The following is a 25,611-nucleotide window of genomic DNA, read 5'->3' as shown; positions in this document are numbered from 1 at the left end:
TGAGCCATGGCTGCTGAGCCTGCGCGTCCAGAGCCTGTGCTCCGCAATGGGAGAGGCCACAACAGTGAGAGGCCCGCGTACCGCAAAAAAAAAAAAAAAAAAAAAAAAAAATGTAGGAAGGAGAAAGGGTTAAAACCATGAATAAAAGAGCTTTCCATCCAAGTCATGCCACCCTGTTTCAGGACATCAGCACCCTGGTTCAGTGGAAAAAGCCACTCAAGTTGTATTTGGGAGGATCTCACTCAAATCTGAGTTTGCCAAATTGAGTGCTTTTTCCACTGTACCAGGTTGCCCAACTGTGCCCTATGGTTCAAGGTATCAAACACTATTAAGCTTCGGGGCCTCCACCCTTCAGTGACCACTCCTTCCAAGGTGCCAGTTGACACCACAAGGGCTTGCTTCCACCCATTGGTTCTGATTCTGTTTTGATGCCACGCAGTACAAGTGGAAACTTCTTCCCTGTGTCAGCACTTAAGCGATCAGAAGGCAGAAATCACAGCCTCTAGATATGTTATTTCTGTCCATATGAGCCCATACATACTTGACCTCAGTTGTTGCTCATGGAAGGGGTTAACTGACACTTGTGAAGTGGCACAAGGGGTAAGACCTTCATTTTATACGTGGCTTGGATGCCTTAGGGAGAAGAAACAACACAGCAGAAGCTGTGTGCTACCTGGCAGGATGTTGACAAGGACACTGAATCGTGGGGTGAGGAATGGATTAGATTCCCTTCTGAGTCTCCTCTAGTCTGATGGTCTCCAGTTCTATGGCTTTAAGTGGTGAACATCTTATCTGTCCACCCTGACCTCCAAAGTATGGTCCAGCCTGACCAAAATAATAACTGTTGCTTACTACTGAGCCCACATGCCACAACTACTGATGCCCACGCACCTAGAGCCCGTGCTGCAACAAGAGAAGCCACTGCAATGAGAAGCCCGCGCACCGCAACAAGGGGTAGCCCCTGCTCACCACAGCTAGAGAAAGCCTGCGCACAGCAACAAAGACCCAACGCAGCCAAAAATAAATTAATTAATTAATTTAAAAAAGAGAGAGAGAACTGTTGCTTTTTTTTTTTCCTTTCTTTCCTTTCTTTCAGTTTAAGGTAGTTTGATACTTTGAACCACAGGGTGAAGTTGAATCCTGAGGAGAGGAAAGCTCCACAGATGACCACCAGAGGGTGCCTTGACTCCTGCAGGGATGTCTTTAGCTACCCAGGCCAGCAGGCAGCATTTCAGATGTGCGCCAGGAAGGCCAAACAGACCACCCCGACTTCCTGTCCTCCTCCTGTTGTGGGAAGACAGTGGTGGAGCCAGCGGAAGAGTGTGGATGGCAAGGAAGTGGGTAGGTCCAAATGACCTGGTGGGGGCCCTAAACTTTGCTTTCAGCCTCCCTCTGCCAATACGTTCACTCCCCACCAGACACACAACCACCTGATGCTGTGCAGACACTCTGGGTTGGTCTCTCCATATTATCTCCACTTGGTGAGCTCCTACACGTCCTTCAAGGCCCAGTTCGAATGCCCTCTCAGCCCTCCCATTTTGTGCTCACATGGCACCAGTATTCATTGCTTTCAATAGTAATTAGTTACGTGCCCTTCTGTCCTGAAGATCATGGGTTCCCCCAGGGACAACTTGCTCAGCTCTGAGCAGAGACACGTGAGCATAGGGCCTGGCACAAAGCAAAGGGCATTGAACCTCGCCAGCATTATATTATGTTTCCACCTTCTTCCTACACCTTGAGAGGCTTCCCTGAGGACAGGCACTAGGTCTGATTCTTCTCTCTGGCCCTCATACCACCCAGCACAGGACCTGGTAAAGTAGGCCCTCAAGTTTGCTAGAATGAAGTTGCCTCCTGTGGAGTATGTAACTCACTTCTTTTCCCTGTAGACTACTTGGCTTCTTTTTTCAGTCGACGCATATCTATCAGGCATTTTCTTTTGTGCCCAGGACCGTGCTGGGTGCCCGGGTTGCGGAGGATAGTTGAGGAGGTGCCCTTTCCCAGCTGCGGAGAGCAGACAATAACGGGAGAGTGATTTATGGTACAATCTCTGAAGCACCTTCATGTTTATCAAACTCTTTTATTTTACAAACGAGGAAACTGAGGCTCAGGGAGGGGAGGGGTTCACATAGGAAGTTGTTGGCAGACTGAGTCTGGCATTTGGATCTCCTAACAGCCCCACTCGAACGTGCTGTGACAAGTGCATCGTGCGAAGCAGTAGGTTTATCAAGTTCACTGCATTACAGCTGAACACGGCCGTCCTGAAGGCTTAGCAAAATCGCTTATTGGATGAGTCAGTGAAACACAAACCAAGGAGTCACCACATTGGTAGCAGAAGATGAGTCTATGCACAGAAGCATTTATTCACTTTTCAAAAGATCATTGACGATTTGCTCTTAGAGAAGTTTTTGAGCCGCTAAGCTTTGGATCGACCCTAATAAGAAAGAACCTAGACTTTGCAAACAGACAGACCTGGGTTGAAGGTCCTTCCCGGGCTGTGCAGTGTTGATTCATGATGTAACCTCCCAGAGCCTCGATATTCTCACCTGTAAAATGGAGACAATAATCTTCCAGGTAAGTGAAGATGGGGTGAGATAAGGGCACCGGTTTCGGGCCCTAGTCCCCAGCAGCTGCTCCCTAATGGGATTTATCAGTTCTGTGGTGAGCAGCCAATTGTGTGCGTCCCCTCCCAATGCCAAGTCCAGTGACCCCTTTTGGAAGCTTGAAATCGGCCTCCGTGGGGATATTTACATCATGGAAATGAGCAAACACTACAAGCCAGGAATCTTTCTGTCTCCCGAGAGCCTGTTGTTAAACGTTTACCAGACATCCCAGGGCATCATCATTATGGCTGGGAATAATCATAACTTGTTCACCCCGGGCAGACACAATGCACGCCAGTTTGGCTCTTTTTACTGACGTGACCACTCATTTCAGTCAGCACAATCAAGTCCACCAAATGGTCGGTTGTCTTCCCCACCGCCGGCCCCCATTTCAGAGGTGGTGCTGTGGAAAGGCAACTGAGTCCAGGGGTCCGCTGGACCCATTTCTTGATGCAGCCTGTCACACACCCTCAGAAACAGGAGGCTCCCCTCGCCTCCCCGAGCAGAAGCTGGGTCAGCAGTACCAGGGCTCCCGGGGCTTGTGAGAGCTGTTTTCCTTGTGGGATGGCGTTGGTACACGTGAACTGGTTTCTCACCCAGGTCTGTCTCTGAGCCTGGGTGGGAGTCAGGCTCCTTTAGCTTTTCTGGAGCTCTGGGCTGCTCAGGGCAGGTTCATCTGTGGGGACCCCCCCAACCCTAACCCCCTCCACCCTGGGGCCTGATCCCTCCACCCCAGGACGGTCCGCCAGTGGGACTTGCAGGAGCACAGGGGCAGCAAGAAGATTCTGGAAGGCCTCAGGAGTCAGCTTTCTTGGAAGAGGGATTGGTTGCCTGGTGACGGTGCCTGGGCCTCTCCCCGGTGGGCTAAGCAGAAAGGGGAAGTGTGGTCAGGCTGGCACTCATGGCTCGGGTGGGTGGAAAGCCTGTGGGCAAGGAACCACTTCTCCCCAGTTGCACTTGGCCATGACACTCAGAGCACTGCTGGTCCCTCAGCCGCTCACAGCTGGACCTCCTGCAACTTAGTAAGCACCTGGGCCTGTGTCAGTGCGAGTGACCACCTGGGCTTGGGCTGGGGGATTGTAGCCTAGGGCCTTGGGACGACCGCTGGGTGGGGCTGGAGAAACACTGGCCTTGAAGAGCCCACCCTGCTGGTCCTGGCTGGGTGACCTCGGGATCACTTCACCTCCTTGGGCCTCCATCTCCTTGTGTGTATGGTGGGGCCATGAAGAGGCCTACTTCTCAGGATGAAATGACGTAATGACCGAGAGTGAGAGGTGTGTACTGCGAGAGGGTTGTTATCGGTCTCTGGATTCTGACGGCGAGTTTGGGTAACTGACCTGTGAGAGGACCCTAATTGGTCTGTGCTGGAGGCGGGGTGGGAGTTGAGGCATTGACTATGTGAACTTTGGGCTACATCTTGAAACCCGTGGTTGAACACCACCAGCCTTGGTGTCTTTGTCACTGTGTCTCTGGCATTCAGGGATTTATCTTTAAGGCATCTTGCCTTTCAGAGGCCTCAAGGTCAAGGTGTGCTGGGCTGGGGTCAGATCTCAATTGAGCAGTCTGCTCTTGACCCCTGGAAAAAATTACTGCGGAGGAGATCTGGGTTCGGCTTTGTCCTTTTCCCTTCCACTTTCTCATGCATCAGTTGTCCCTAAAGCCACTCCCTTTCCTGGTCCCTTTGCATGGGTGGACCTCTGAGGAAGCATCAAAAGTGGGGATTCTTGGGGGCTTCCCTGGTGGCGCGGTGGTTGAGAGTCCGCCTGCCGATGCAGGGGACACGGGTTCGTGCCCCGGTCCGGGAAGATCCCACATGCCGCGGAGCGGCTGGGCCCGTGAGCCATGGCCGCTGAGCCTGCGCGTCCAGAGCCTGTGCTCCACGGCGGGAGAGGCCACAACGGTGAGAGGCCCGCGTACCGCAAAAAAAAAAAAAAAAAAAGTGGGGATTCTTGAGCCTGGAGAAGACAAAGCCTGCGAGCTTCTTTTTTTTTTTTTTTTTTTTTTTTGCAGTACACGGGCCTCTCACTGCTATGGCCTCTCCCGTTGCGGAGCACAGGCTCCGGACACGCAGGCTCAGCAGCCATGGCTCACGGGCCCAGCCGCTCCGCGGCATGTGGGATCTTCCCGGACCGGGGCACGAACCCATGTCCCCTGGATTGGCAGGCAGACTCTCAACCACTGCGCCACCAGGGAAGCCCTGGGCGCTTCTTTTTAATTTTTTTTTTTAGCATCTTTTTTTCCCTTTCTGAAAATTAGAAAACTGCCGAGCAATAGGGGAAACAATGACCCCAAATCCCACGACCTTACAATAATCACAGTAAAGAGTTTGCTGTCTTGCCTGCCAGTCTTTTTCTTCTCAGGTGTAGCTGTTTTGGAAAGTTATCTATGTTTTATTTTGATGTAAGTACGTTCTAGACATAGAAATACAGACGTCATCGCTGTCATCAGGCACCAGCCTCCCTGACCCCCTCCATCTACTTAACATGACACCAGCATTCCCGCCAAAGAGCCCCTGAGCGACAGGTTCAAGTTTCCCTCCACATTCTTAGAGCCAAACAAATAAGAAAAAGTAAGCAACGGCAAGAGGTGATTTAGTTGGACCCGGGGAAGGACTCCCGGGTTGTAGAAATTCTGGGATAAACTTACTAGGAAGCCTGAATGATCTGCAGCTCTGGAAGGCTCACATCACCCAGAACATCTCAAAGATACTAGAATATCAACCTATTTGGGAGCAGGGAGCAGAAGCTCTTATAAAATGTGATACCTAAATTTTTGAAACTGTGCTTTATGCCTCACAGCAAGGCTGGGTGGCAGGGAAAGAAAGAAGGATCCTACTCTCACACACTAAACAATCAAAATTCACTTTTCTGTGCTTTCTCCCAGCCATCTCCCGCCACATCCTCCAGTAATGCTATAAGATGGAGGGAAGCCCATTTTCAAATGTATTACTATTTTCTTTCCAAAAAAAGTTTAAAAAATCAATGTAGGGACTTCCTTGGTGGCGCAGTGGTTAAGAATCCGCCTGCCAATGCAGGGGCCATGGGTTTGATCCCTGGTCCGGGAGGATTCCACATGCCACGGAGCAACTAAGCCCGTGTGCCACAACTACTGAGCCTGCGCTCTAGAGCCCGTGCTCCACAACAAGAGAAGCCACCGTAATGAGAAGCCTGTGCACTGCAATGAACAGTAGCCCCTGCTCTCCGCAATTAGAGAAAGCCTGAGCACAGCAACGAAGGCCCAACGCAGCCAAAAATAAATAAAGTTTTTAAAAAAAGAAATCAATGTATACTACCACTGGCCCTGTGGGGGGGTCCGTTTCACTACAACTTTACCAGGATAGGATTTTGTGATTATCTTTCATTTTTTGCTAGCAAATAGATGTAGTTTCTAACTGTGGCCAGGGGAGCAATAAACTATGATGGGTGAATGTGTCAATATTTCAATGTGAAACAGAGTCAAGCCCTGTAATGAAATAAACCAGATGACAAGATTAATCTGAGAGCTGGTGTGATAAGCTGTCATACTGAAGGCAGCATGTGCAAAAAGGGATATGTTTGGCTTGCCTTCTCCTTCTTAGTTCTCTAGGCCTTATATTTAGCCTTTCACAGAAATGGAAGGATAGAGAGAGGGAGAAGAGAGGCTGAATTCCTTTTACTACACTGCCCTGCTCTTCCACAGCCACAGTTGGATTTTAAGTGGCCATCAACTATCCACATGGCCATTTCTGGTGCTGACAACAGTGAAGTGGCCAGGTGGGAACTTGGCCTCACTGAGCCTGGGCAGTGACAATCTGGGAACAAGAGGCGAATTCGGGCAAGCACTGCTCAAGCTGACTTGCAAGTGTAACCTCGATATTGTCTACAATCTCCCAGACCCTTGAGATCTAGGTGGAGAGAAGCTCAATCCCTCATTCCATGCCCTGCGAAGTCCAAAGCCCTCCTACAGATTTCTGTGGGCTCCCCAGGAGGCCTCCACTTTCCCATGGCCAGCCCGGCTCCGAGCCCCTGTGGGTGAGCCTCTGTTCCATAGTGCACTGACCCAGGGATGAAACTCAGTCATTCCCTCCCTCCCCACATCACCAAAACAAAACTGTGTACCAACGCATTGGCAGATGCAGTAGACTTTACTAAAGATTGGATGGGGGCCGTAGGGCAAGTTTCTAATGCAGCAATGCAAACCACTGCAAATTGACATAATACAGCCCTGTTCTTAAAATGCCATTGGCCCTTTGGCCACTCCATCCCTGATCATCTTCCACCAGATGCTTCTCCCACTTTCCAACCATTCAGCTGGCTTCCCTTCCTCTCCTCCTCCCATTCTCCCCCAGAACTCCAGACGCCCCCCTGCCCCAATACCCAGAGGAATTCAACAGTTCCATCCAGTTCCTACCAGCAAACTTCATTCCCTGCCCAGCCAGCTAAGTGCTTGAAAGACAGCTCATTCTATTTTTTATTTTTATTTTTTGATGATGTATAATTATCAATAAAGTGCCTAGGTCTTAAATGTACCATTCAGTACATTTGACAATTGCATAACAAGATGTAAACATTTCCATCCCCTTGTGCCCTTTCCAACCAGATCCTTTCTGCCCCCATTGAAACCACTATTCTGATTTCTATCACAGTAGTTTAGTCTGTTCTTGAACTTCATACACAGAGACTCATACAGGTTGTACTCTTTCAAATGTGGCTTCTTTCACTTACTGTAATGTTGTCAGGATTCATCTATGCTGCTGTGTATATCAGGAATTCATTTTTTAAAATTTCTGGGTAGCATTTCATTGTATGACTATACCAGCTTATTTATCCATTCTGCTGTTGAATTCCATTCTGTTTTTACACAGTGTTACAATGTTTGAGCTGACACCAGTAAGTAAGTATAGTAATGCCCAGATGGTAACCCTAAGAATTTGAGTGTGAGCAGGAGGGCCGAGGGGGGGACTTTCAACTGGGGGGAAAAATTAGAAAGTGGGGGGGAAGCTGAAGTTAATTTTAATAATACATTTTGCTTAACCCACTATATCCAAAATATTATCATTTCAACATGTAATTGAGATAAGCATTTATTAATGAAATTTTAAAATAATTTTATTTATTTCTTTATACAGCAGGTTGTTTATTAATAAGATCTTTTATGTTCTTCTTTCTGTACCAAATATTGAACTCCAGTGTGTATTTCACACTTATAGCACATCCCGGCCTCGACTAGCCATCTAGCCAGTGCTCGGTGGAATAGCCTCACAGGGCCAGTGGCTGCTGTCTTGGACAGTGCAGGCCTCGGGCAGAGGGATTTGTGTCCAAGTCCACAAAGCCCTTAATAGCAAGGAGTGAGGAGCTGGATTCATATTCAGGTCTCCCCATCTTCCTGCTAAGCTGTTTACAAGTCTGCCTCTTCCCACAGAGACTTCTTCCAACTCCAACTTTCTGAAATTCTAATTCTCCCCCAACACATGCATTCTACCCACACCTTTTGGGACTCATGGCTATTTCAGATCATTTCTTTTTCATGAGAAAAACTCGAGTTTTTTAATACACAGGGCATGACCATTTTGAAATAAATTGGGGGGTTTATACTCAGGACTTTTTCTCATGAAATGGGCTAGTATAGGTGAGAAAATGTTAGTTGGAGTGCATCGCGTGTCCTAAAGACATTTTGCGAAATGTGTTTTTGTTTTTTTGGGTTTTTTTTTTTTTTTTTTTTGGCTGCGTTGGGTCTTTGTTGCTGTGCGCAGGCTTTCTTTAGTTGTGGCGAGCGGGGGCTACTCTTCGTGGCAGTGCGCAAGCTTCTCATTGCAGTGGCTTCTCTTGTTGCGGAGCATGGGCCCTAGGCACGCGGGCTTCAGTAGTTGTGGCATGCAGCCTCAGTAGTTGTGGCACACTGGCTCAGTAGTTGTGGCACGTGGGCTCAGTAGTTGTGGCGCACAGGATTAATTGCTCGCAGCATGTGGGATCTTCCTGGGCCAGGGACTGAACCCATGTTCCCTGCATTGGCAGGCGGATTCTTAACCACTGCGCCACCAGGGAAGCCCTGAAATGTGTTTTATTTATGTGAATATATGTGTAGCTGTCACACTGTAAATTCTACGTCTTAGAGGAACCTGGTTAAAGGAAAAAAAAAAGCAGATTCCTGAATAAACCCTAAATAAATAAACCTAAATAAATTAAACCTAAATAAATAAAGTCTCCAGAATTCCCTGTGATGGACAGTGAATGTGATTTCTGTCACTGAGTCCCCGGAAATGCCTTTTGGGGAAGTGAGAGTCAGAGCTGGGGTGGTGGTTGCTTTTAGCCTGCTCTCCTACCCTGACACTACCCGGAATCGAGTGCCTTAGGCTACTGGAGGACTCAGCAGAGACAAGAAAGAAGCTGCCACTCCACCCTGCAACGTCTGCCTGGCCTCGGCTTCCCAGCCAGCTGCTTGATGCCCACGGCCAAAGGCAGGAGGAGAGCAGGGAGCCTGCCCAAGGTCGCGTGTCCAGGTGAGGTGCTTTAGAATTAGGATGCCCAGTACTCGAATTTCAGACCCTGGATCCAAACCACCTACTGCTCTGCATCATTAGAGGGGAAGTCTGCCAACGGCAATGGCGGAGGAAAGAGGGGGAAAAGGCCGGGGCATCAGTCATTCAGTCGTATATTCTCAGATATGTATGGTGCGCCTACTGCGCTCTAGGTGATGTCCTAGGCACTAGAAAGAGTGGGAAAAAGAGCAGCCAGGCCTTTGCTCTCCTGGAGCTCACGGGCCAGTGTGGGAGACAGACAATGAACATCAGATAAGTCAACAGACAGCTGTTACAGTAAGAGTAGGCAGGCTCAGATGGAGGAAGAATGCATTTAGCATATTGATCATAACATATTGCGGGGAGGCAGGGATGTCTGCCCCTCCCCCAACCCGGCACCTCGCCTGTTGACTCTTCCTAATTCAGAGAGAATGGGAGCTTTCGGGTATGAGTTCTCAGCTTCCTGCCCCCACCCCAGTCTGGTTCCCCTGAGCAGCACAGCCCTCTCTCCACCCTTGTTCCGTTTCAAAAGTGGACTCTTCCATCTGGGCCCCTGAAGGTAGCTTCTGCTCTCTCTTCTATCCCTGTATTTCATTTTGCCCTCTTTCCTGACACCTTCACAGTATATAAACACGCTGACTCTCTGCATTTTAAACAAACAAGCTCACTTTCCTTCCTTCTTGAAATTCAGGCTTCCCTTGCCTTCTGGGCTTTCATCAGGCTGACCAGAGCTCCCTTTAAGCTGTTATCAGAGGAGGGAATGAGATGCAGAGTCTGTCCTGAGGACAGGATGACTGAGGAGAAAGCGGGGGAGAGAGTACAGGACACTGAGCTCTGGAGCGGGGAGCATCTGTGAAGCAGGGAGGGGCCCGACAAGCAGAGAGGACTATGGCCAGACAACAGGGTCTTCCTGGGTCTTGTCAGTCCGGCAGGAACTTCATTCCTATGTCATATTCAGTTATGACTATCCTCTAAGGACTCTGGATAGGATTCTAGGATGCCCCTGCTCCTGCCAGCGCCCTGGGGAAGGAATCCTGAGGCTCCACTCAAGTCATTCATACCCTAGTAAAAATCAGTTCCTCTTCCTCAGTGTCTGGCACACCCAGGCAAATGGAAAGTGGGGAGAGGAGGGAGCGTGGAACTTTGCTCTGAAGAGAGTGACTTGATGATGGAATTCCATCATCACTGTGACAAGCAAACAGGATAGGTCTTTGGGTTCAAGGAGTCTTTTTCTTTTTAATTAATTTATTTTATTTTTCGCTGCATTGGGTCTTCGTTGCTACCTGCGGGCTCTTCTCTGGTTGCGGCGAGCAGGGGCTACTCTTTGTTGTGGTGCACGGGCTTCTCATTGTGGTGGCTTCTCTTGTTGCGGAGCACGGGCTCTAGGTGCGTGGGCTTCAGTAGTTGTGGCACGGGGGCTCAGTAGTTGTGGTTCACAGGCTGTAGAGCTCAGGCTCAGTAGTTGTGGCACATGGGCTTAGTTGCTCCGTGGCATGTGGGATCTTCCCAGACCAGGGATCAAACCCGTGTCCCCTGCATTGGCAGGCAGATTCTTAACCACTGCACCACCAGGGAAGCCCAAGGAGTCTTTTTCAGTGCTTTCATTCTACTCGATTGCTGTTGCTACTGCCTATGAATGTTGCAGGGAACAAGCCTCCAGCTTCCTCACCTGCCCCAGCTGGGGGCTCTGCAGGCTGGCTGGATGCAGTGTTCCTCCCCGAGGTCTGAGAACCAATTGGAGTGCTTGTTAACAATGCTGATTCCCGAGTCCCACAGCAGACCCACAAATCAGACCTGGGAGTAGATAGAATAGGGACATAGGACTCTGGTATCTGCATTTCAATACATTTCCCAAAGCTCTGGCTTGGTGGTCACAATTTAGGGCCCTGGGTTTGGCTTCCGACTTTTCCACTTACTAGATCTGCGACCTTAGGCAAGTTAATTGAGCTCTTCTAAGTTTCTATTCTCTTATCTGTAAAATGGGATTATAATTATGACCTGCCTTATAGAGTGGTTGAACTCATGGTAAAGTAGCACATAATGTATGTTACTTCTCTACAATGCATTTTCATATTGAGGTTCTTATGATTTGGAACAAGTCACAGCTAAAAGTTGAGGTCTTGTCAATATTGGAATTTCTTGACTGAGGGTTCTGCTTTCAGTTCTGTTATGGTAAAATGGGGGTGATAAGAACACCCCCCAACACCAGGTTATAATAAGGATTAAATGATAACATGTATGTCACTGGTTCTCAACATTGGCCTCCCATTAGAATCATCTGGAGAACTTTACTAAAACAAACAAACAAAACCCCAATCTCCAGGCTGCAGGTTGGGAACTTCCGGTATTCCTCAAGTTCTTGCCCCAGCTCTGGGGCCACACTGGATCCTACCCTCTTCTGGTCTATACTGTACCATGGGCCCCCACTCTGGCTCACAGGGCCCTGCCTTATCTCTGAGTCCAAGTCCGGCCTTGAGAACCTTCATATGACCTCAGACTGGTCCAGCCCTGAACCATAGGTCAGTAGGTCCCAGACCATGGGAGGGTGAGGACCTGAGTCCACAGTACAGGTGAGGTGTCCTGGCTGCTGGGAAGAGGTCAGGGAGCTGCAGGGCCTGACCTCAGTCTTGTCAACTGGGGGAGCATCTGGTGGACACCATAAATGGAAGAAGGAAGAGTAAGAGAACTATGGGAGCTGCTTTTAGTTATTAGCTATCAAGGGCCTTGGTGTATCAGACCCCAGGGCAAGAGCTTGAGGAATATCTGAAGTTCCCAACCTGCAGCCTGGCCACTGGGGTTTTGTTTGTTTGTTTTAGTAAAGTTCTCCAGATGATTCTAATGGGAGGCCAATGTTGAGAACCAGTGATATACATGTTATCACTTAATCCTTATTATAACCTGGTACTGGGGGTGTTCTTATTACCCCCATTTTACAGATAAAAATAGAGAATTCAGAGAGATTAAGCAATTTGCTAAAGGCAACACAGCTAGTCTAAGACTAGATTTAACTAGTCTAGTTAACTAGACTAGTCTAAGTCTAGATTGACTAATCTAAGATTGTAGCTCAGCTCTGTCTGATGCCAAAGTTTGTGCTCTTTTTACTCTGCCAGGTTGACACCAAGCTGATAAATGTTTCTTTTCATAAGAGACCCCTGTCTGTCCCCAGCCTTGTGGCAGGTCTCCACTGCTTCTTCACTGGGTCAGCAACATCAGGCACTCTGTGGTGGACTTCTGGTCAAAGATGGCAGAATTATCACTGACCTTTTTTCCTTCTGGAGACATCAATAGAAGGCAAAAAAAATGAAATTTTAAAATGTATAAACCCATGGAACAACTTTAACTAGAATCTTATTGCCGTATGAGGATGAAGTGATTCGTGTGGTGCCCCACTCACCCCAAGATGTCCACATCCCAATTCCTGCAACCTGTGAATATGTCAGATTACATGGCAAAGGGGAACTAAGGTTGTAGGTGCAATTGAGGTTGCTAATCAGCTGACCTGGAGATGGGGTGATGAGCCTGGATTATCCAGGTGAGCCTAATGTAATCACAAGAGTTCTTGTAAGCGGGAGAGGGAGGCAAGGGGAGGTCACATGTGGCCAGGGAAGAACTGTCAGAGAGATGCAACATTGCTAGCTTTGAATATGGAGGAAGGGGCCACGAGCCAAGGAACACAAGTGGCCTCCAGAAGATGAAAAGAGCAAGGAACTGGCTTCTCTAGTGGAGCCTCCAGAAGGGACCCAACCCTGCCCATAGTTTGATTTTAGCCCAGTGGCATCATGCTGGTCTTCTGTCCTCCAGAGCTATAAGATAATACTTTTGTGTTGTTTTAAGCCACTGCATCTGTGGTAATTTGTTGGAGCAGCCATAGCAAACAAATACACTTTATTTCTAATGACTGCTGCTGCCTAGGCTCCCACCTCCCCCAGTGACATTTCAGTCCAATTCCAAAACTTTTAAGTTACTTTTGATTACTAAGCAGCCTCATTTCCGTTTTAAAAATTTAGTCATGCTCATTTAAAAACTTCCGTCTTGGGACTTCCCGATGGTCCAGCGGTTAAGACTCCTCGCGCCCAATGCAGGGGGCCCAGGTTCAATCCCTGGTCAGGGAACTAGATCCCACATGCTGCAGCTAGGTGCCCACGTGCCATAACTAAGACCCGGCGCAGCCAAGTAAATAAAAATGAAAACTTCCCTCTTATCTTTGACTCAAAGCTCCCCCCTCTGCCCAAGGAGGGGAGTAGAGAGAGAAGTGAGGGCTGTCTCAGCTCCTTAGCTTCCCTGCATTTACTTCCCTGGTATGAGATTGAGGAGGAAAGACAGGGACAGACAGTTTTCCCCAGGAAGTCTCCCCTCACTGGGCCATTGCTGCTGATCAAGTTTGTGGTGTTGGGTGGAGACTCAACCCCTGGCCCTTGAGAGGTCCCCTGTGGTCCCTTGAGAGACTCAGCTGCATCTTTGGGCTGGCTGCCAGCATCCTTTCATGTAAACATCTCTTTGCTCCATGCTTCAGTAGCTCTCAGGAGGTCTGTGCCCCACAGCCTTATCTACTCCAGGCCTGGCAACACAGGTGGGATTCAGCTTCCATACCTTTCCAGGACCTGAACTTGACCATGCAGCCGTGACACACTCCCCACTGGCCATACTCCCTGCCATCTCTTCCCAGAGCTCCTGTCCCCTCTCTGGGGACACCCTGGCTATTAAACTAGCCTGGTAGTCCAGAGAACATCTAACTGGGAACGGGATGTGGTTCTCGTGGGCCCCCTCTCTCAGCTGCATTCTTCCAAGAAGACAAGCTCTTCTTGGTTCTGTTGAAAAGGCCTCTGCCAGCAGTCCATGAGGAAGAGTGCTATTTCTCTGATCTTAGATTGTGGGGAACTTGGGGCTTTCATTCTCAGCTGTGGGCCCTGATCATTCATTCTAAGGAATCCCTTGGGCCCTCACACCACCATATCACTACCACACCAGTGCTCCTTTCAAAGTAAGGTATCTTGACCCCCATTTGGCCTTTCCTTGATGATCTGGAGGCATCATAACTAACATCAACAGAGGAAGGCCCTGTGACACAGAGAGAAAGCGTTCCACCCTCCCTCCTAGCTGGGGCAGGTCATTTCACCTCTGTCTCAGGCCCCTGTCTAGAAAAGGCTATGGTGGTGAGGATGAAATGAGGCGAGCAATGAGAAAGCACTTGCAGAATGCTTGGCGCACTGAACACGTGTGAAACACCTGATGGCAATTCAAATCCATTCGATTGGTAAGAAAAAAACTGCAGAATGCTTACCATTCTGCATAGTTCTGAAAAGTGACCCATAGTTTCACTTTTTGACATCATCCTACTTCCTCTTTCTTCCCCAAGAATCTGATGAGAATAAAATTTCTTTGAACTTGAAATCTGAACAATAGGAAGCTACGCTATATGGTTAACTGGCCCTTTTTTCAATGTTATCAAAGTAAATGCAAAAGTTAAAAAAATCAAGGAATTCAGAGGGTTTATAGTGAAAAGTCACAGCTGCCTGGTCTCCCACTTCCCTCCTCCCGTCCAGTCGTACTCTTCAGATGCACAGCTTTTAACTCTATGTCTGGTTTCTATAGCTCTAAAGACTATGTTTATGTTTCTTGTTGGAGGAATCCTTCAAGAGTAAAAGAAAAAGACGAAGAGATAGAAAATATGAGGGAGTAAAAGAAAAAGATGAAGAGATAGAAAATATGAGGGGAAAATTAGACTAAGAACCAGGAGACATTTAAATAAGAGAAAAGAGTATGTGTCCATCAACAGATGAATGGATAAAGAAGATGTGGTATATATACACAATGGAATATTACTCAGCCATAAAAATGAATGAAATATCACCATTTGCAGCAACATGAATGGACCTAGAGATTATCATACTAAGTGAAGGAAGTCATACAGAGAAAGACAAATATTATATGATATCACTTATATGCAGAATCTAAAAAAATAATACAAATGAACTTATTTACAAAACAGAAACAAACTCACAGACATAGAAAACAAACTTATGGCTACCAAAGGGGAAGGAGGAGAGGGATAAATTAGAAGTATGGGATTAACAGATACATACTACTACATATAAAGTAGATAAACAACAAGGATTTACTGTATAGCACAGGGAGCTATATTCAACATCTTCTAATAGCCTATAATGGAAAAGAATCTGAAAAATAATATTTTATATATATATATGTATATATATATATATAAAACTGAATCACTTTGCTGTATACCTGAAACTAACACAGTATTGTAAATCAACTATAGTTCGATAGAAATAAATAAATAAGATAATGAGAAAATGGAGGGAAGAAATTTCTGTCCATCTGTCTATCTATCCATCCACCCATCCATCCATCCATCATTCCATGTATCTATGTATCTATTTATCTAACTGGTTTCCTAGAGCTAAAGAAGGTGAGATTCCAATTTAGGTTTGAAGAACAAAGAGGCTGCCTTCTGATATGTGGCATCTTCTTAAGTCCAGTGTCCTTTGACCACACTGGGCTCTGCGCAACCAAATTTCACAGGCCCCTGCTGAGAGCCAAGTTTCCATTCTCCACAGTCTTCCTTTTTCCCTTTGCTCTTCTTCCTCTCTTGCGTTCTTTTGTGCACCCTGAGAAGGTGATCTACAGGAAAACATCTGCTGAGTGCATGCTTTGTGGGGGTGATACCCCCGGTAGATGACACTTCATTCCCTTAAGAGTGAATCCCCATCACATCGACCAACATCAATAAATGACAAAAACATAATGTTGAACAAAAAAGTAAGCTGCAGAATCATGTTTATGGAAGAGTACTAGTTACACGTGATTGGTTTGCCACATATAACTTTCTGAATAGCCAAAGAACATTATATAGATCAAGCCAAACCTTCACAAAAGAAACGTTTGCAACTAAAAATCCAAATCGTTATATAACAACTTAATAAATGAAGATGCTACGCCAGGAATACAAACACATGTTTAAATAGTAAGCCAAGTCATTAGGTCTTTGTAGTAATAATGGCTTTAGCAGCAGCTTAATTTGGCCCCTGTTCCTTGGCCCCCTGCCTGGGTTCCCACTGACATTGTTAATAATAGCTCAAAAGCATGAATCAGAAATGGCAGTACATGAACATACATGGGTGAGTTTCCATTGGCTAAATGGTGACACAGGAAGGTGATTCTCATTTAACCAGGACATGTCTGGATATCTCCCAGGCCTCAAGAATCTTTTTTTTTTTGTCTGTGTCGCGTCTTCATTGCTATGCGCGGGCTTTCTCTAGTTGCGGCGAGTGGGGGCTGCTCTTTGTTGCGGTGCACGGGCTTCTCATTGCAGTGGCTTCTCCTGTAGTGGAGCACGGGCTCTAGGTGCCCAGGCTTCAGTAGTTGTGGCTCGCGGGCTCAGTAGTTGTGGCTCACGGGCTCTAGAGCGCAGGCTCAGTAGTTGTGGCACACGAGCTTAGTTGCTCCGCGGCATGTGGGATCCCCCCAGACCAGGGCTCGAACGCATGTCCCCTGCATTGGCAGGCAGATTCTTAACCACTGCACCACCAGGAAAACTCCAAGAATCATTTTTATTTTAACATCTAAATGAACTAGCAAAGTGTCCATTCCACAGATGAGCGGAGCCCAGCCCCGCCCCAAGATCTCCCTGAATTCCTGGAGGTCACTCCTAGGAGTCAACACTGCAGCCTGCTCCCCACCGTCACTTGGAGCCTGGCAGCTGCTGTTCTACTTGCCCGTGTGTCACCCCTGGCTTGAAAAACCACTACACACATGTCATTTCTCCCCAGGTTCTGTTCATACAAGCTTCTGTTGTCCAATTTTATTGAAGATTTGATGGGAAAAGACAATCACAGCATAGCATTTCACAGGCAACAATTGAAGACTGAATATTAGATGTAACTTTCCTACAAACGTATGGGTCATTTTCCACCAAGGGGACTTTCTACTGATGCTCCAACTTTCTGCTCTCTTCTTTTTTTTTTTCCTAGCTTTATTGAGATGTAATTGACACATAACATTGCATAACTTAAAGGCATACTACCTGTTGATTTGATACACTTACATACTGTATAATGATTACCCCCATAGTGTTAGCTAACACCGCCAATTAACACATAACATTGCATAACTTGAAGGCGTACTACCTGTTGATTTGATACACTTACATATTGTATAATGATTACCCCCACAGTGTTATAGCTAACACCTCCATCACATCACAGAATTACTTTTTCTTTCTTGTGGGAAGAACATTTAAGACCTACTCTCTTCGTGACCTCTCCCTCTGCTCTGACCCTCTTCCCAGACTCTCCTCCTCTCTAGTCAGCCAGGCTTTAGCCCCCAAGTTCCTGTTACTAATCCAGTTTGCTTTGCATCTTTACTTTCTCCCTCTGACCATGCCTCACTCAAAGAGACCCATCAAGGTATTTTTCTAACCCCCACCTCAAAAACCAAAAAAGCTCTCAAAATTATATCTCCCCTTTTATGAATTAAGTCTATGTTGCCCCCTTCAATATTAAAACAACTGCAGAGAGTTATTGCTTTAAACGGCATTTTCCCTTCCTGCTGCATGTTTAACAGTATAAGAAAGAACAGTGAATATGTCTACAGTTTCTAGAGTAACTAATAAGTACAAGTCTTACCTCTAATCTTTGTAAATTCCCTGTGAGGTAGTAGACAATATCACTCCCATATTGCAGATGAGGACACTGAGGCTTGGAGAAGGTTAAGTCACTTGCCTGAGGTCTCCTAGCTGCTAATCAGCAGGGTTTGACTGTGAACCAGTGCCTGCCTGGTCCCTAAGCAGATGCAGCTGCACAACATGGTGGATAACTGCCCCCACCGCCCCAGGAAGCCTTTCACTCATGCCTCATTCCTCTGTCTCCATTCTTCTCAGGATCCCATGGCAATGGATTGGTGGAGGGACAATTTCTGGATCATCTTGGCTGTGGCCATCATCTTTGTCTGCGTGGGCCTGAGCATCTTCCTGTTCTGTGTCTGTAGATGTCTGTTTAGACAAGGTAACGACCATCTCATTTGGGCAGGTGGAGGTAGGGAAGGGGAGAGATGGTTATCAGCGTATTAGGGCTTCTTTAGGGCAAAAGATTAGTTCTGGGTCTGTATAGGCTGAACTCTGGATTTAGCATCATGCATTCTGGGTTTGAGTCCTAGCCCTGCCACTAATTTGTGTCTCTGAGCCTCAGTTTCCCCCTCTGCATAGTGAAGGGAGGGAGGTTACCTAATCTCCAAGAACTCTTCCAGCTCCAACGGTTTGGGTGAAAGCAGAATCTGTTTCAGGGCACACTGTGCACTAATGCTATCTCTCTTCAGTGTGGCTGCCAATCACAGCATCCTATCTCTGAGACTTGAAAGAGAGTACAAGTCCATGGAATGTCAAAAACTGTCTTGATTCCAAACATGTTGCATACATGAAATACGTACAGCTTTTTGTATGGCAATCATTCCCCAATAAAGTGGTCTAAAAAAATGTCTTGAGGCATGAAAAATGGATTCATTCCATGATCAACATGTTTGACCACTATGATTGCCTACTCTAAGACCATACTCTGAATTTTCTGGTATTACATCTGCCTCGGATAGAGGTTCTTAGCATTCTCGGACATAAATAAGCAGCTTCTTGGAGGATAAATGTAACTTTAGATGATCTACAAGTGGGTTTCTACTTTACCATTCATCTCCAGAAACATGAAACCCTTGATTCAATGGTGTGTTTTCTTGAGATCCTATCCCTTTACATAATGACTTAGGCCTGGAGTACACCTGGGGATGGTAAATACACTGAGAGGTACAGCCATCTTGCCCTGGGGCAACCTGGGCAGGCATCCCTCCATGATCAAGGCACTGTCCTCTCATTGCATCTGGACACAGCCTCAGAATCCTGCTGAACCAGTGCTGAAAGGTCAGGGCTGTTCAAGAAGTGAAAACTTTTTGTCATTCTTCTCAATCTCTTTTTAGAGATAAGAAAATTAAGGTTCAGAGACAGGCAGATCCTTGGTTGAGGTCTCCTAGGAATTGGTAGCAGAGCTGGAACCAGAACGCAGGTTCACTGGGCTGCCTGTTCAATGTCCTTTCCCCTCCACCCCTTGATGGTAATTAGTCTTTTTTAATACAAAAAGTGTATTCTAGCCCCTGTTGTTCTCTATACATTTTTAAAACATTTCATTTTTAGATATGGACAAAAATATGATCCTGAACAAAATCTTTACCTATTCTCTTTTAACTTGACCCACTCCTATTAACAAGCAGGTTATAATTAATAATAACTTATATGTCCAGCATGTCACAGTTTACAAACTGCTTTTCCCATTCTTTATCTCATTTCCTCCCAGCCATACTTTTGGCTGTTCACTCGACCAGTATTTCTGAATGCCAGCTACGTGCTAGGTAGATATAGTACTAGGCAATGAGGAAACAGGCACAGCCCACATTGGATAGTGTCTAGGCTCTGTGGTCAGACGGCCTGTGTAAAATTCTGGCTCTAGGACTTCCCTGGTGGTCCAGTGGTTAAGAATCCACCTGCCAATGCAGGGGACACGGGTTTGATCCCTGTTCCGGGAAGATCCCACATGCCGTGGGCAACTAAGCCCGCGAGCCACAACTACTGAGCCCACATGCTGCAACTACTGAAGCCTGCGCGCCTAGAGCCTGTGCTCCGCAAAAAGAGAAGCCACCATGAAGAGAAGCCCACGCACCACAACAGAGAGTAGCTCCCCCTTGTGGCAACTAGAGAAAGCCCGCATGCAGCAATGAAGATCCAACGCAGCGAAAATAAAATAAAATAAAACAAAATATAACTACATCTATAAGAAAAAAATTCTGGCTCTATCACTTATGAGCTCTGTGTCCCTAAGTCTGTTTCCTCTGGATGGCTCTTCTCCCACATGTCCTGAAACTGCCGGGGGTCTCTGATCTCTTCTAAAGTCTAAAAATCACAACTTTTGATAACTCTTCCTAAATGAATATGCTTATTTGTTTCCTTAGGCAAGAAATGGGAAATTGCCAAGCCCTTGAAACAAAAGCAGAGAGATGAAGAAACGATGTATGAGTAAGTGGGGGGGAACACTTCTGCTTTTTAATTTTAAGAACCACCTGTTCACTTCCATTCTTGTGCCTGTGCTAAGAATGTGTGCTTTAAATTCCAAGGAAATATCGTGTCTGCCAACTCTCCCCACTGTAAGGGGAGAGGCCTCAGGGCTTTGGGGGTGCAGGGCACCACCTGGCTCTCTCTGCTCTCCAAGTCCTCCCAAGTCTCGTCTAGTTTGATAGAGGTCACAGGTTGGGCGCTGTGTTCTGGGCCCACCACTCAGGGTTAGGTTTACCCTTCTTTTCTTTAGCTGGATTACAAGTAGAGTCTTCTAAAAGCTATTGTGCTGAATAAAAATATGCCATTTGCATTACTTTTGTATTTTCTGATATCTTTGAGGCTTTGTGATTGCTATCTCTGTGGGGGGGGCAGTCCCCAAGACCACATTTAGGCTGGATTATTTGCTAGAAGGACTCACAGGACCCAGGAAAGGTTATAGGTTATCACAGCGAAAGGATACTGATTAAACTCAGCAAAGGAAAAGGCACATAAGGTGGAGTCCAGGGCAGTTGTCCTCTTCCAGGGGAATCACACGGACCACACTTAATTCTCCCAACACCGACGTGTGACAGCATGTGTGAAGCATTGCCAACCAGAGAAGCTCACCCAAGCCTTGGTTTCTAGCCTTTTTAATCAGGGCAAGTCACAAAGGCAAGGAGGGCCTGCACGACCTACTTTAGCTAATTGTCTCCTGAGGCCAAACTGATACAGAAAGACCCAGGGTCCCTGGCAAACACAGCAGGCATTCACCATCAGTCACATTGTTAGCATAAACTATCTGGCTAGCCCAAGGCCCCTTAATACAAAGACACTCTTATCAGGCAGGATATTCCAAGGGTTTAGAGATTATCTCCCAGAAGCTGGTCAAGGGCCAGTCCTTTCTTTAAAACGTATGCACAGGGAATTTCATGGCGGTCCAGTGGTTGGGACTCCGTGCTTTCACTGCCGAGGGCCTGGATTCAATCTCTGGTCAGGGAACTAGATCCTGCAAGCCACATGGTGTGGCCAAAAAAAAATTTTAAGTAAAAACTGTAATAAATAAATAATGTTTATTAAAAATACAAATAAATTAAAAAACAAAAATATAAAGTCATTCTAAAGTGACTTTCATTGGGGCTCAGGGGATTCAGCAAATAATCGATCTCTTCCCACCAGTTCTGATCCCCTTGAGGAGTCAGACAAATGTATCCTGCAGTTAGGTAACCAAAGTATTGCCTTTATTGAGGATAAAACTGGCATTGCAGAATGTGGCTCTTCTCCATGGCCAAGTTTGCTTCCTAATTCAAAACCAGGCAAACTTTCCTGCATGGTACATAGGCAGTCCTGGACAGCCTCAGGTCTCCCCTACAGGGCAGGGCCCTTTCTCTGAATGGCGATGACTCAAGCAGAATATATGCTTTAGGCATTCAGGCCGGCTCTGGAGGAGAAAGTGGGAGAAGCTAGATTTTTCCCCAAGTCAGGTAAATGTCCCTCCTCTCCCGGGAAGAGCCACGGAGGGGTGGAGTGAGGTCACTGATGGCGCTCTAGCCACATGTCCCCTTCTCCACTCACCCCAGCAAGGCTTCTGCATTCCAGGGGACTTAAGCACATACAGGAGGCCAAAACTCAGCTCAGAAGAATCTAGTACCAGTTTGGAAATCAGAGTACACAGAGGGGATGGGGGGTCTGGGTAAGGAAGCTTTCTTGGAGTCTATCTTTTTATTAAAACTTCTTACTGAAGTATAATATAAACAGAAAAGTACACATGGTAAGAGTACAACTCAATGAATTTCCACAAACTGAACAGAGCCGGTAGGTGACACCCAGATCAAGAAACAAAATTACCAGCTCCTCAGCCCCATATATTCCCTTTCAGCCATCACACCCCAAGGATAACCACTACCTGAAACAGTATAGGCTTGTTTTTCCTTGTTTTTTATGCTTCATATACATGGAATTAGACAGTATGTGTTATTGGTGTTCACCTTCTTCTGCTCAGCCTTTTTTTGTGAGATTCATTGTGTGTAGTCGTAGACTGTTCATTCTTTTTTTTTTTTTTTTTTTTTTTGCGGTACGGGGGCCTCTCACTGCTGTGGCCTCTCCCGTCACGGAGCACAGGCTCCGGACGCACAGGCTCAGCGGCCATGGCTCACAGGCCTAGCCACTCCGCAGCATGTGGGATCTTCCCAGACCGGGGCACGAACCCATGTCCCCTGCGTCAGCAGGCAGACTCTCAACCACTGCGCCACCAGGGAACCCCTAGATTGTTCATTCTTATTGCCATAGAGTATTCCACTGTGGGAGTGAACCATGATGAATTTATCCATTCTACTGCTGATGGGCATTTGGGTAGCGTCCAGTTTGGGGCTGTTATGAATAACGCTGCTATGAACATTCTATAACGTATCTTTTGGTGATCAGCAGGATATATACCCAGTATTGCTGTCACATGGTGTGTGTACATTTAGCATTAGGAGTGCATCTGTTTTTCAAATCAAAATACACCTGGTGCTTACCTCCCCCTTCTAATCCAGCTCAGATGGACCCAGGAAGATGAGCTCTAAGTTACAGTACTTCAACTCCCTTCCCTCAAATCCAGCTGGTCCCTGGGCTAAAGGAAATGGTTTCTTTAGAGTGCCAGTTACAAATGGGATACAAGACCTAGAAAGGGAAGGAAATGCTTCCAGTTTTCAGGGACCAAGATTTGAATGTTCAACTCTATCCACTTTCCTTGACGTTTTCTTTTAAATCAGTAGGCGTGGTCAAAACCAAACACTGACTCCTCTTCTTCCTCTCTTCCAGGAATGTTACCAGTCAATTCTCAGTTCAGTTACCCCCTCTGCCACCCAGGGGTGTGCTTTCTCCAGAAGTTGCCTGTGAGTGTATTTTGCTGATAACAGTCTCATTCAGGGTGGAATAATAAATTTATCTTGGTGTTTAGTCAGCTTGGGCTGCCCATAAAACAATGACATGGACAATGTGGCTTAAACAACAGTAATTTTCTCACAGTTCTGGAGGCTAGAAGTCCAAGATCAAGGTGCCAGCCAATCTGGTTTCTGGTGAGGACTCTTCCAGGCTTGCAGATGGCTGCCTTCTCCCTGTGTCCTCACATGGAGGGGAGAGAGCTCTCTGGTGTCTCTTCTTATAAGGATACTAGTACTATTGCATCAGGGCCAAACCCTTATGACCTTATTTAACCTTAATTACTTCCTTAGAGGCTCCATCTCTAAATACAACCACACTTGTGGTTAGAGCTTCACCATATGAATTTTGTGGGGACACACACATTCAATCTATAACACTGGAATTTGCAGATGGCAGCAACCTGTTTTAAAGAGATGAACTAAGTTTTAAGGGGGCAGAATAAGTACCAATGCTTCCAATATTCAATGTGTGAATTCATATTCAAATTCCAGCTTGCAGCATGGGTATAAAGGAACACTGGGCCTCTCAGACGTCCTATCAGAAAAACTCTGCCTGGTTCCCTTGACTGGAATGTTCTTCCTTAAGCTGTATACAGAGCTGGCTTTACCACACCTTTCAGGTGTCAGTTCAAATGTCACCACCTCAGTGAGGCCATTCCTGACCATCCTATATAAAGAAATCCTGCTCATTTTCCTTATGAGGCTTATGGCAATAATCCTAAATGGGCTTATTTAGTTATCCTTCATTTGTTCATTATCTATCTCCTCCATTATAATATAAACTCTAGGAAATAGGTGCCTTTCTTGTCTTATTCACCACTGTTTACCCACCACTAAGAACAGTGCCTGGAGCTTAGTAGATAATGGATGAAAATGTTTTAAATGAATGGATAAATCATAATATTAGCTAACATTTATTGAGCAGGCACTGTGTGTCAGGTCCCATGCTAGGCACTTTATAGGTACTATCTCATTTAATCCTCTCAATACCTATATGGGGCCGGTACATTATTATGTCCCTCTGACAGAAGAGGACACTGAGGCACAGAGAAGTTAAGCGACCTACTCATGGCCACACAGCTAGTGACTGCTGGACCCTGAAGATGAACTTGGATCTAACTGCAGAACTTTGCGTGAAATGAAATGGTGGTTGTTTTTCTGGTTCTCTTAGGAAAAGATGAGATTGCGGTGAGGCAGTTCCAGGCCCCACCAAAGGTGGAGCTGAGCTGTTTCACTATCTGTTTCCTACCACTTTAGTCCATTTGCTAAGTACCCATCCTCCACTAATTCCACCTTTTGAAAACACCACTGCCCACCTCCTTCTTAGCAGAGGGATGGTGGACATGAGCAATTATAGATAGTTCTGGAAAGCAGTGTAAGTCACTGTGAGGGATGTGCCCAAAAGGAAGTATGGTTTGTATCACTTCCTTATGAGAATTAGTATCTATAAACACAACACTACTCATTTGGCTACTAGCTCTGCTCAGCTTCTTGTCTAAACTTCTGTTTCATGGTTCCTACTGCAGTGCAGTCAGGCACGGGAGTCAAGATGTCTGACCAATATTTGCCACTTACTCACTTGGGTGAGCCTGAGACTGTGTCATGTCTGGGCTTTAGTTTTCTCTTTAAAATGGGGATCTGGTCCACCAAGAAGTGGGAGGATCACCGAAACCCATGAAAATCATGCAGAGCCACTTGGTCAAAAATATATAAACACACAATAGCTTTGCATTTAATACCTTTTTGTGTATTCTAGCCCCACAGGAAACCCCAAGTTGGCCACCAGCTGCATACTCATCAGTAAATAAAGTTAGAAATAAGAAGACAATGGCTGTCCCAAGCTATATTGAGCCTGAAGATGACTATGATGACGTTGATAACCCTGCACATATGGAAAACGATCATCTTGAAACAACCGTTTCTTCTTTTTGACAAGCAGAAGAGGGTTCGTTCACACAGCTTATTTTAAACAGTCATGTTTAAAATAGAATGGTCGAACTTCAGTAGGTATCCGGGTCCGAAAGCCAGTGGTAATGGTACGGAGCTCTGTAAGATAAGCACTTCCTAAATCGTAGAAGAAGAAGCATCAGTGATCAGATAATCGCAGCCAGAGGAAAGACGCCCATGCTCAGCTCTGAGGAGTCAGGCCTTGAGCTTCTGCTGAGTGAGGTTCCAGGCGGGGGACCACTGGGTTCCACAGTCCCCACCCGTGAGCAAACGCTCAGTTCCCGGCACTCTTCCCCTGTTTGTGTGGTTCTAAGTGATCTTAAAACTTAGCATTTGATTGTACAGAGCCTCCCAGGCTCCTATCCCCAGCACAGCCCTCATCAAGCACATGTCTTGCCCCCCCACACCCCATCTCCCACACTGAGCGGCTATGGGTGGTAGTTACAGCTAAGCGCTCTTGTGCACAAGCCACCCATCATGCCTTGTGTGTCCTTCAAGGGTGGGGGAGTGTTTTTGTTCTTGTGGACCCTCCCCACCTATACAATCCCAAACCCCAGG

General features: G+C 46.5%; 1 protein-coding gene across 1 annotated transcript; it reads left to right on the top strand.

Moving 5' to 3' along the window:
- Window positions 1–2,536: 2,536 nt before the first annotated feature.
- SCIMP (SLP adaptor and CSK interacting membrane protein) lies at window positions 2,537–25,038 on the top strand. The gene is made up of 5 exons (XM_060082797.1): window positions 2,537–2,571; window positions 17,996–18,119; window positions 20,101–20,164; window positions 22,985–23,058; window positions 24,863–25,038. The coding sequence occupies exons 1-5, from the start codon at window positions 2,551–2,553 to the stop codon at window positions 25,036–25,038; spliced, it is 459 nt and encodes a 152-aa protein (XP_059938780.1). The 5' UTR covers window positions 2,537–2,550.
- Window positions 25,039–25,611: the final 573 nt, after the last annotated feature.

The sequence above is a fragment of the Mesoplodon densirostris genome, chromosome 18, assembly GCF_025265405.1.
Source record: "Mesoplodon densirostris isolate mMesDen1 chromosome 18, mMesDen1 primary haplotype, whole genome shotgun sequence".
NCBI lineage: Eukaryota > Metazoa > Chordata > Mammalia > Artiodactyla > Ziphiidae > Mesoplodon > Mesoplodon densirostris.
The sequence above is the reverse complement of the archived record's forward strand: the minus strand, read 5'-3'. Positions and strand labels throughout refer to the sequence as shown.

What these genes read in the sequence shown, in the direction of transcription:
- SCIMP (XM_060082797.1), top strand. Translation starts at nt 2,551, where the DNA reads ATGGAGACAATAATCTTCCAG. An exon ending in TGGAGACAATAATCTTCCAG is followed by an intron (nt 2,572 to 17,995) that starts GTAAGTGAAGAT and finishes CATTCTTCTCAG; the next exon opens with GATCCCATGGCAATGGATTG. An exon ending in GATGAAGAAACGATGTATGA is followed by an intron (nt 20,165 to 22,984) that starts GTAAGTGGGGGG and finishes CCTCTCTTCCAG; the next exon opens with GAATGTTACCAGTCAATTCT.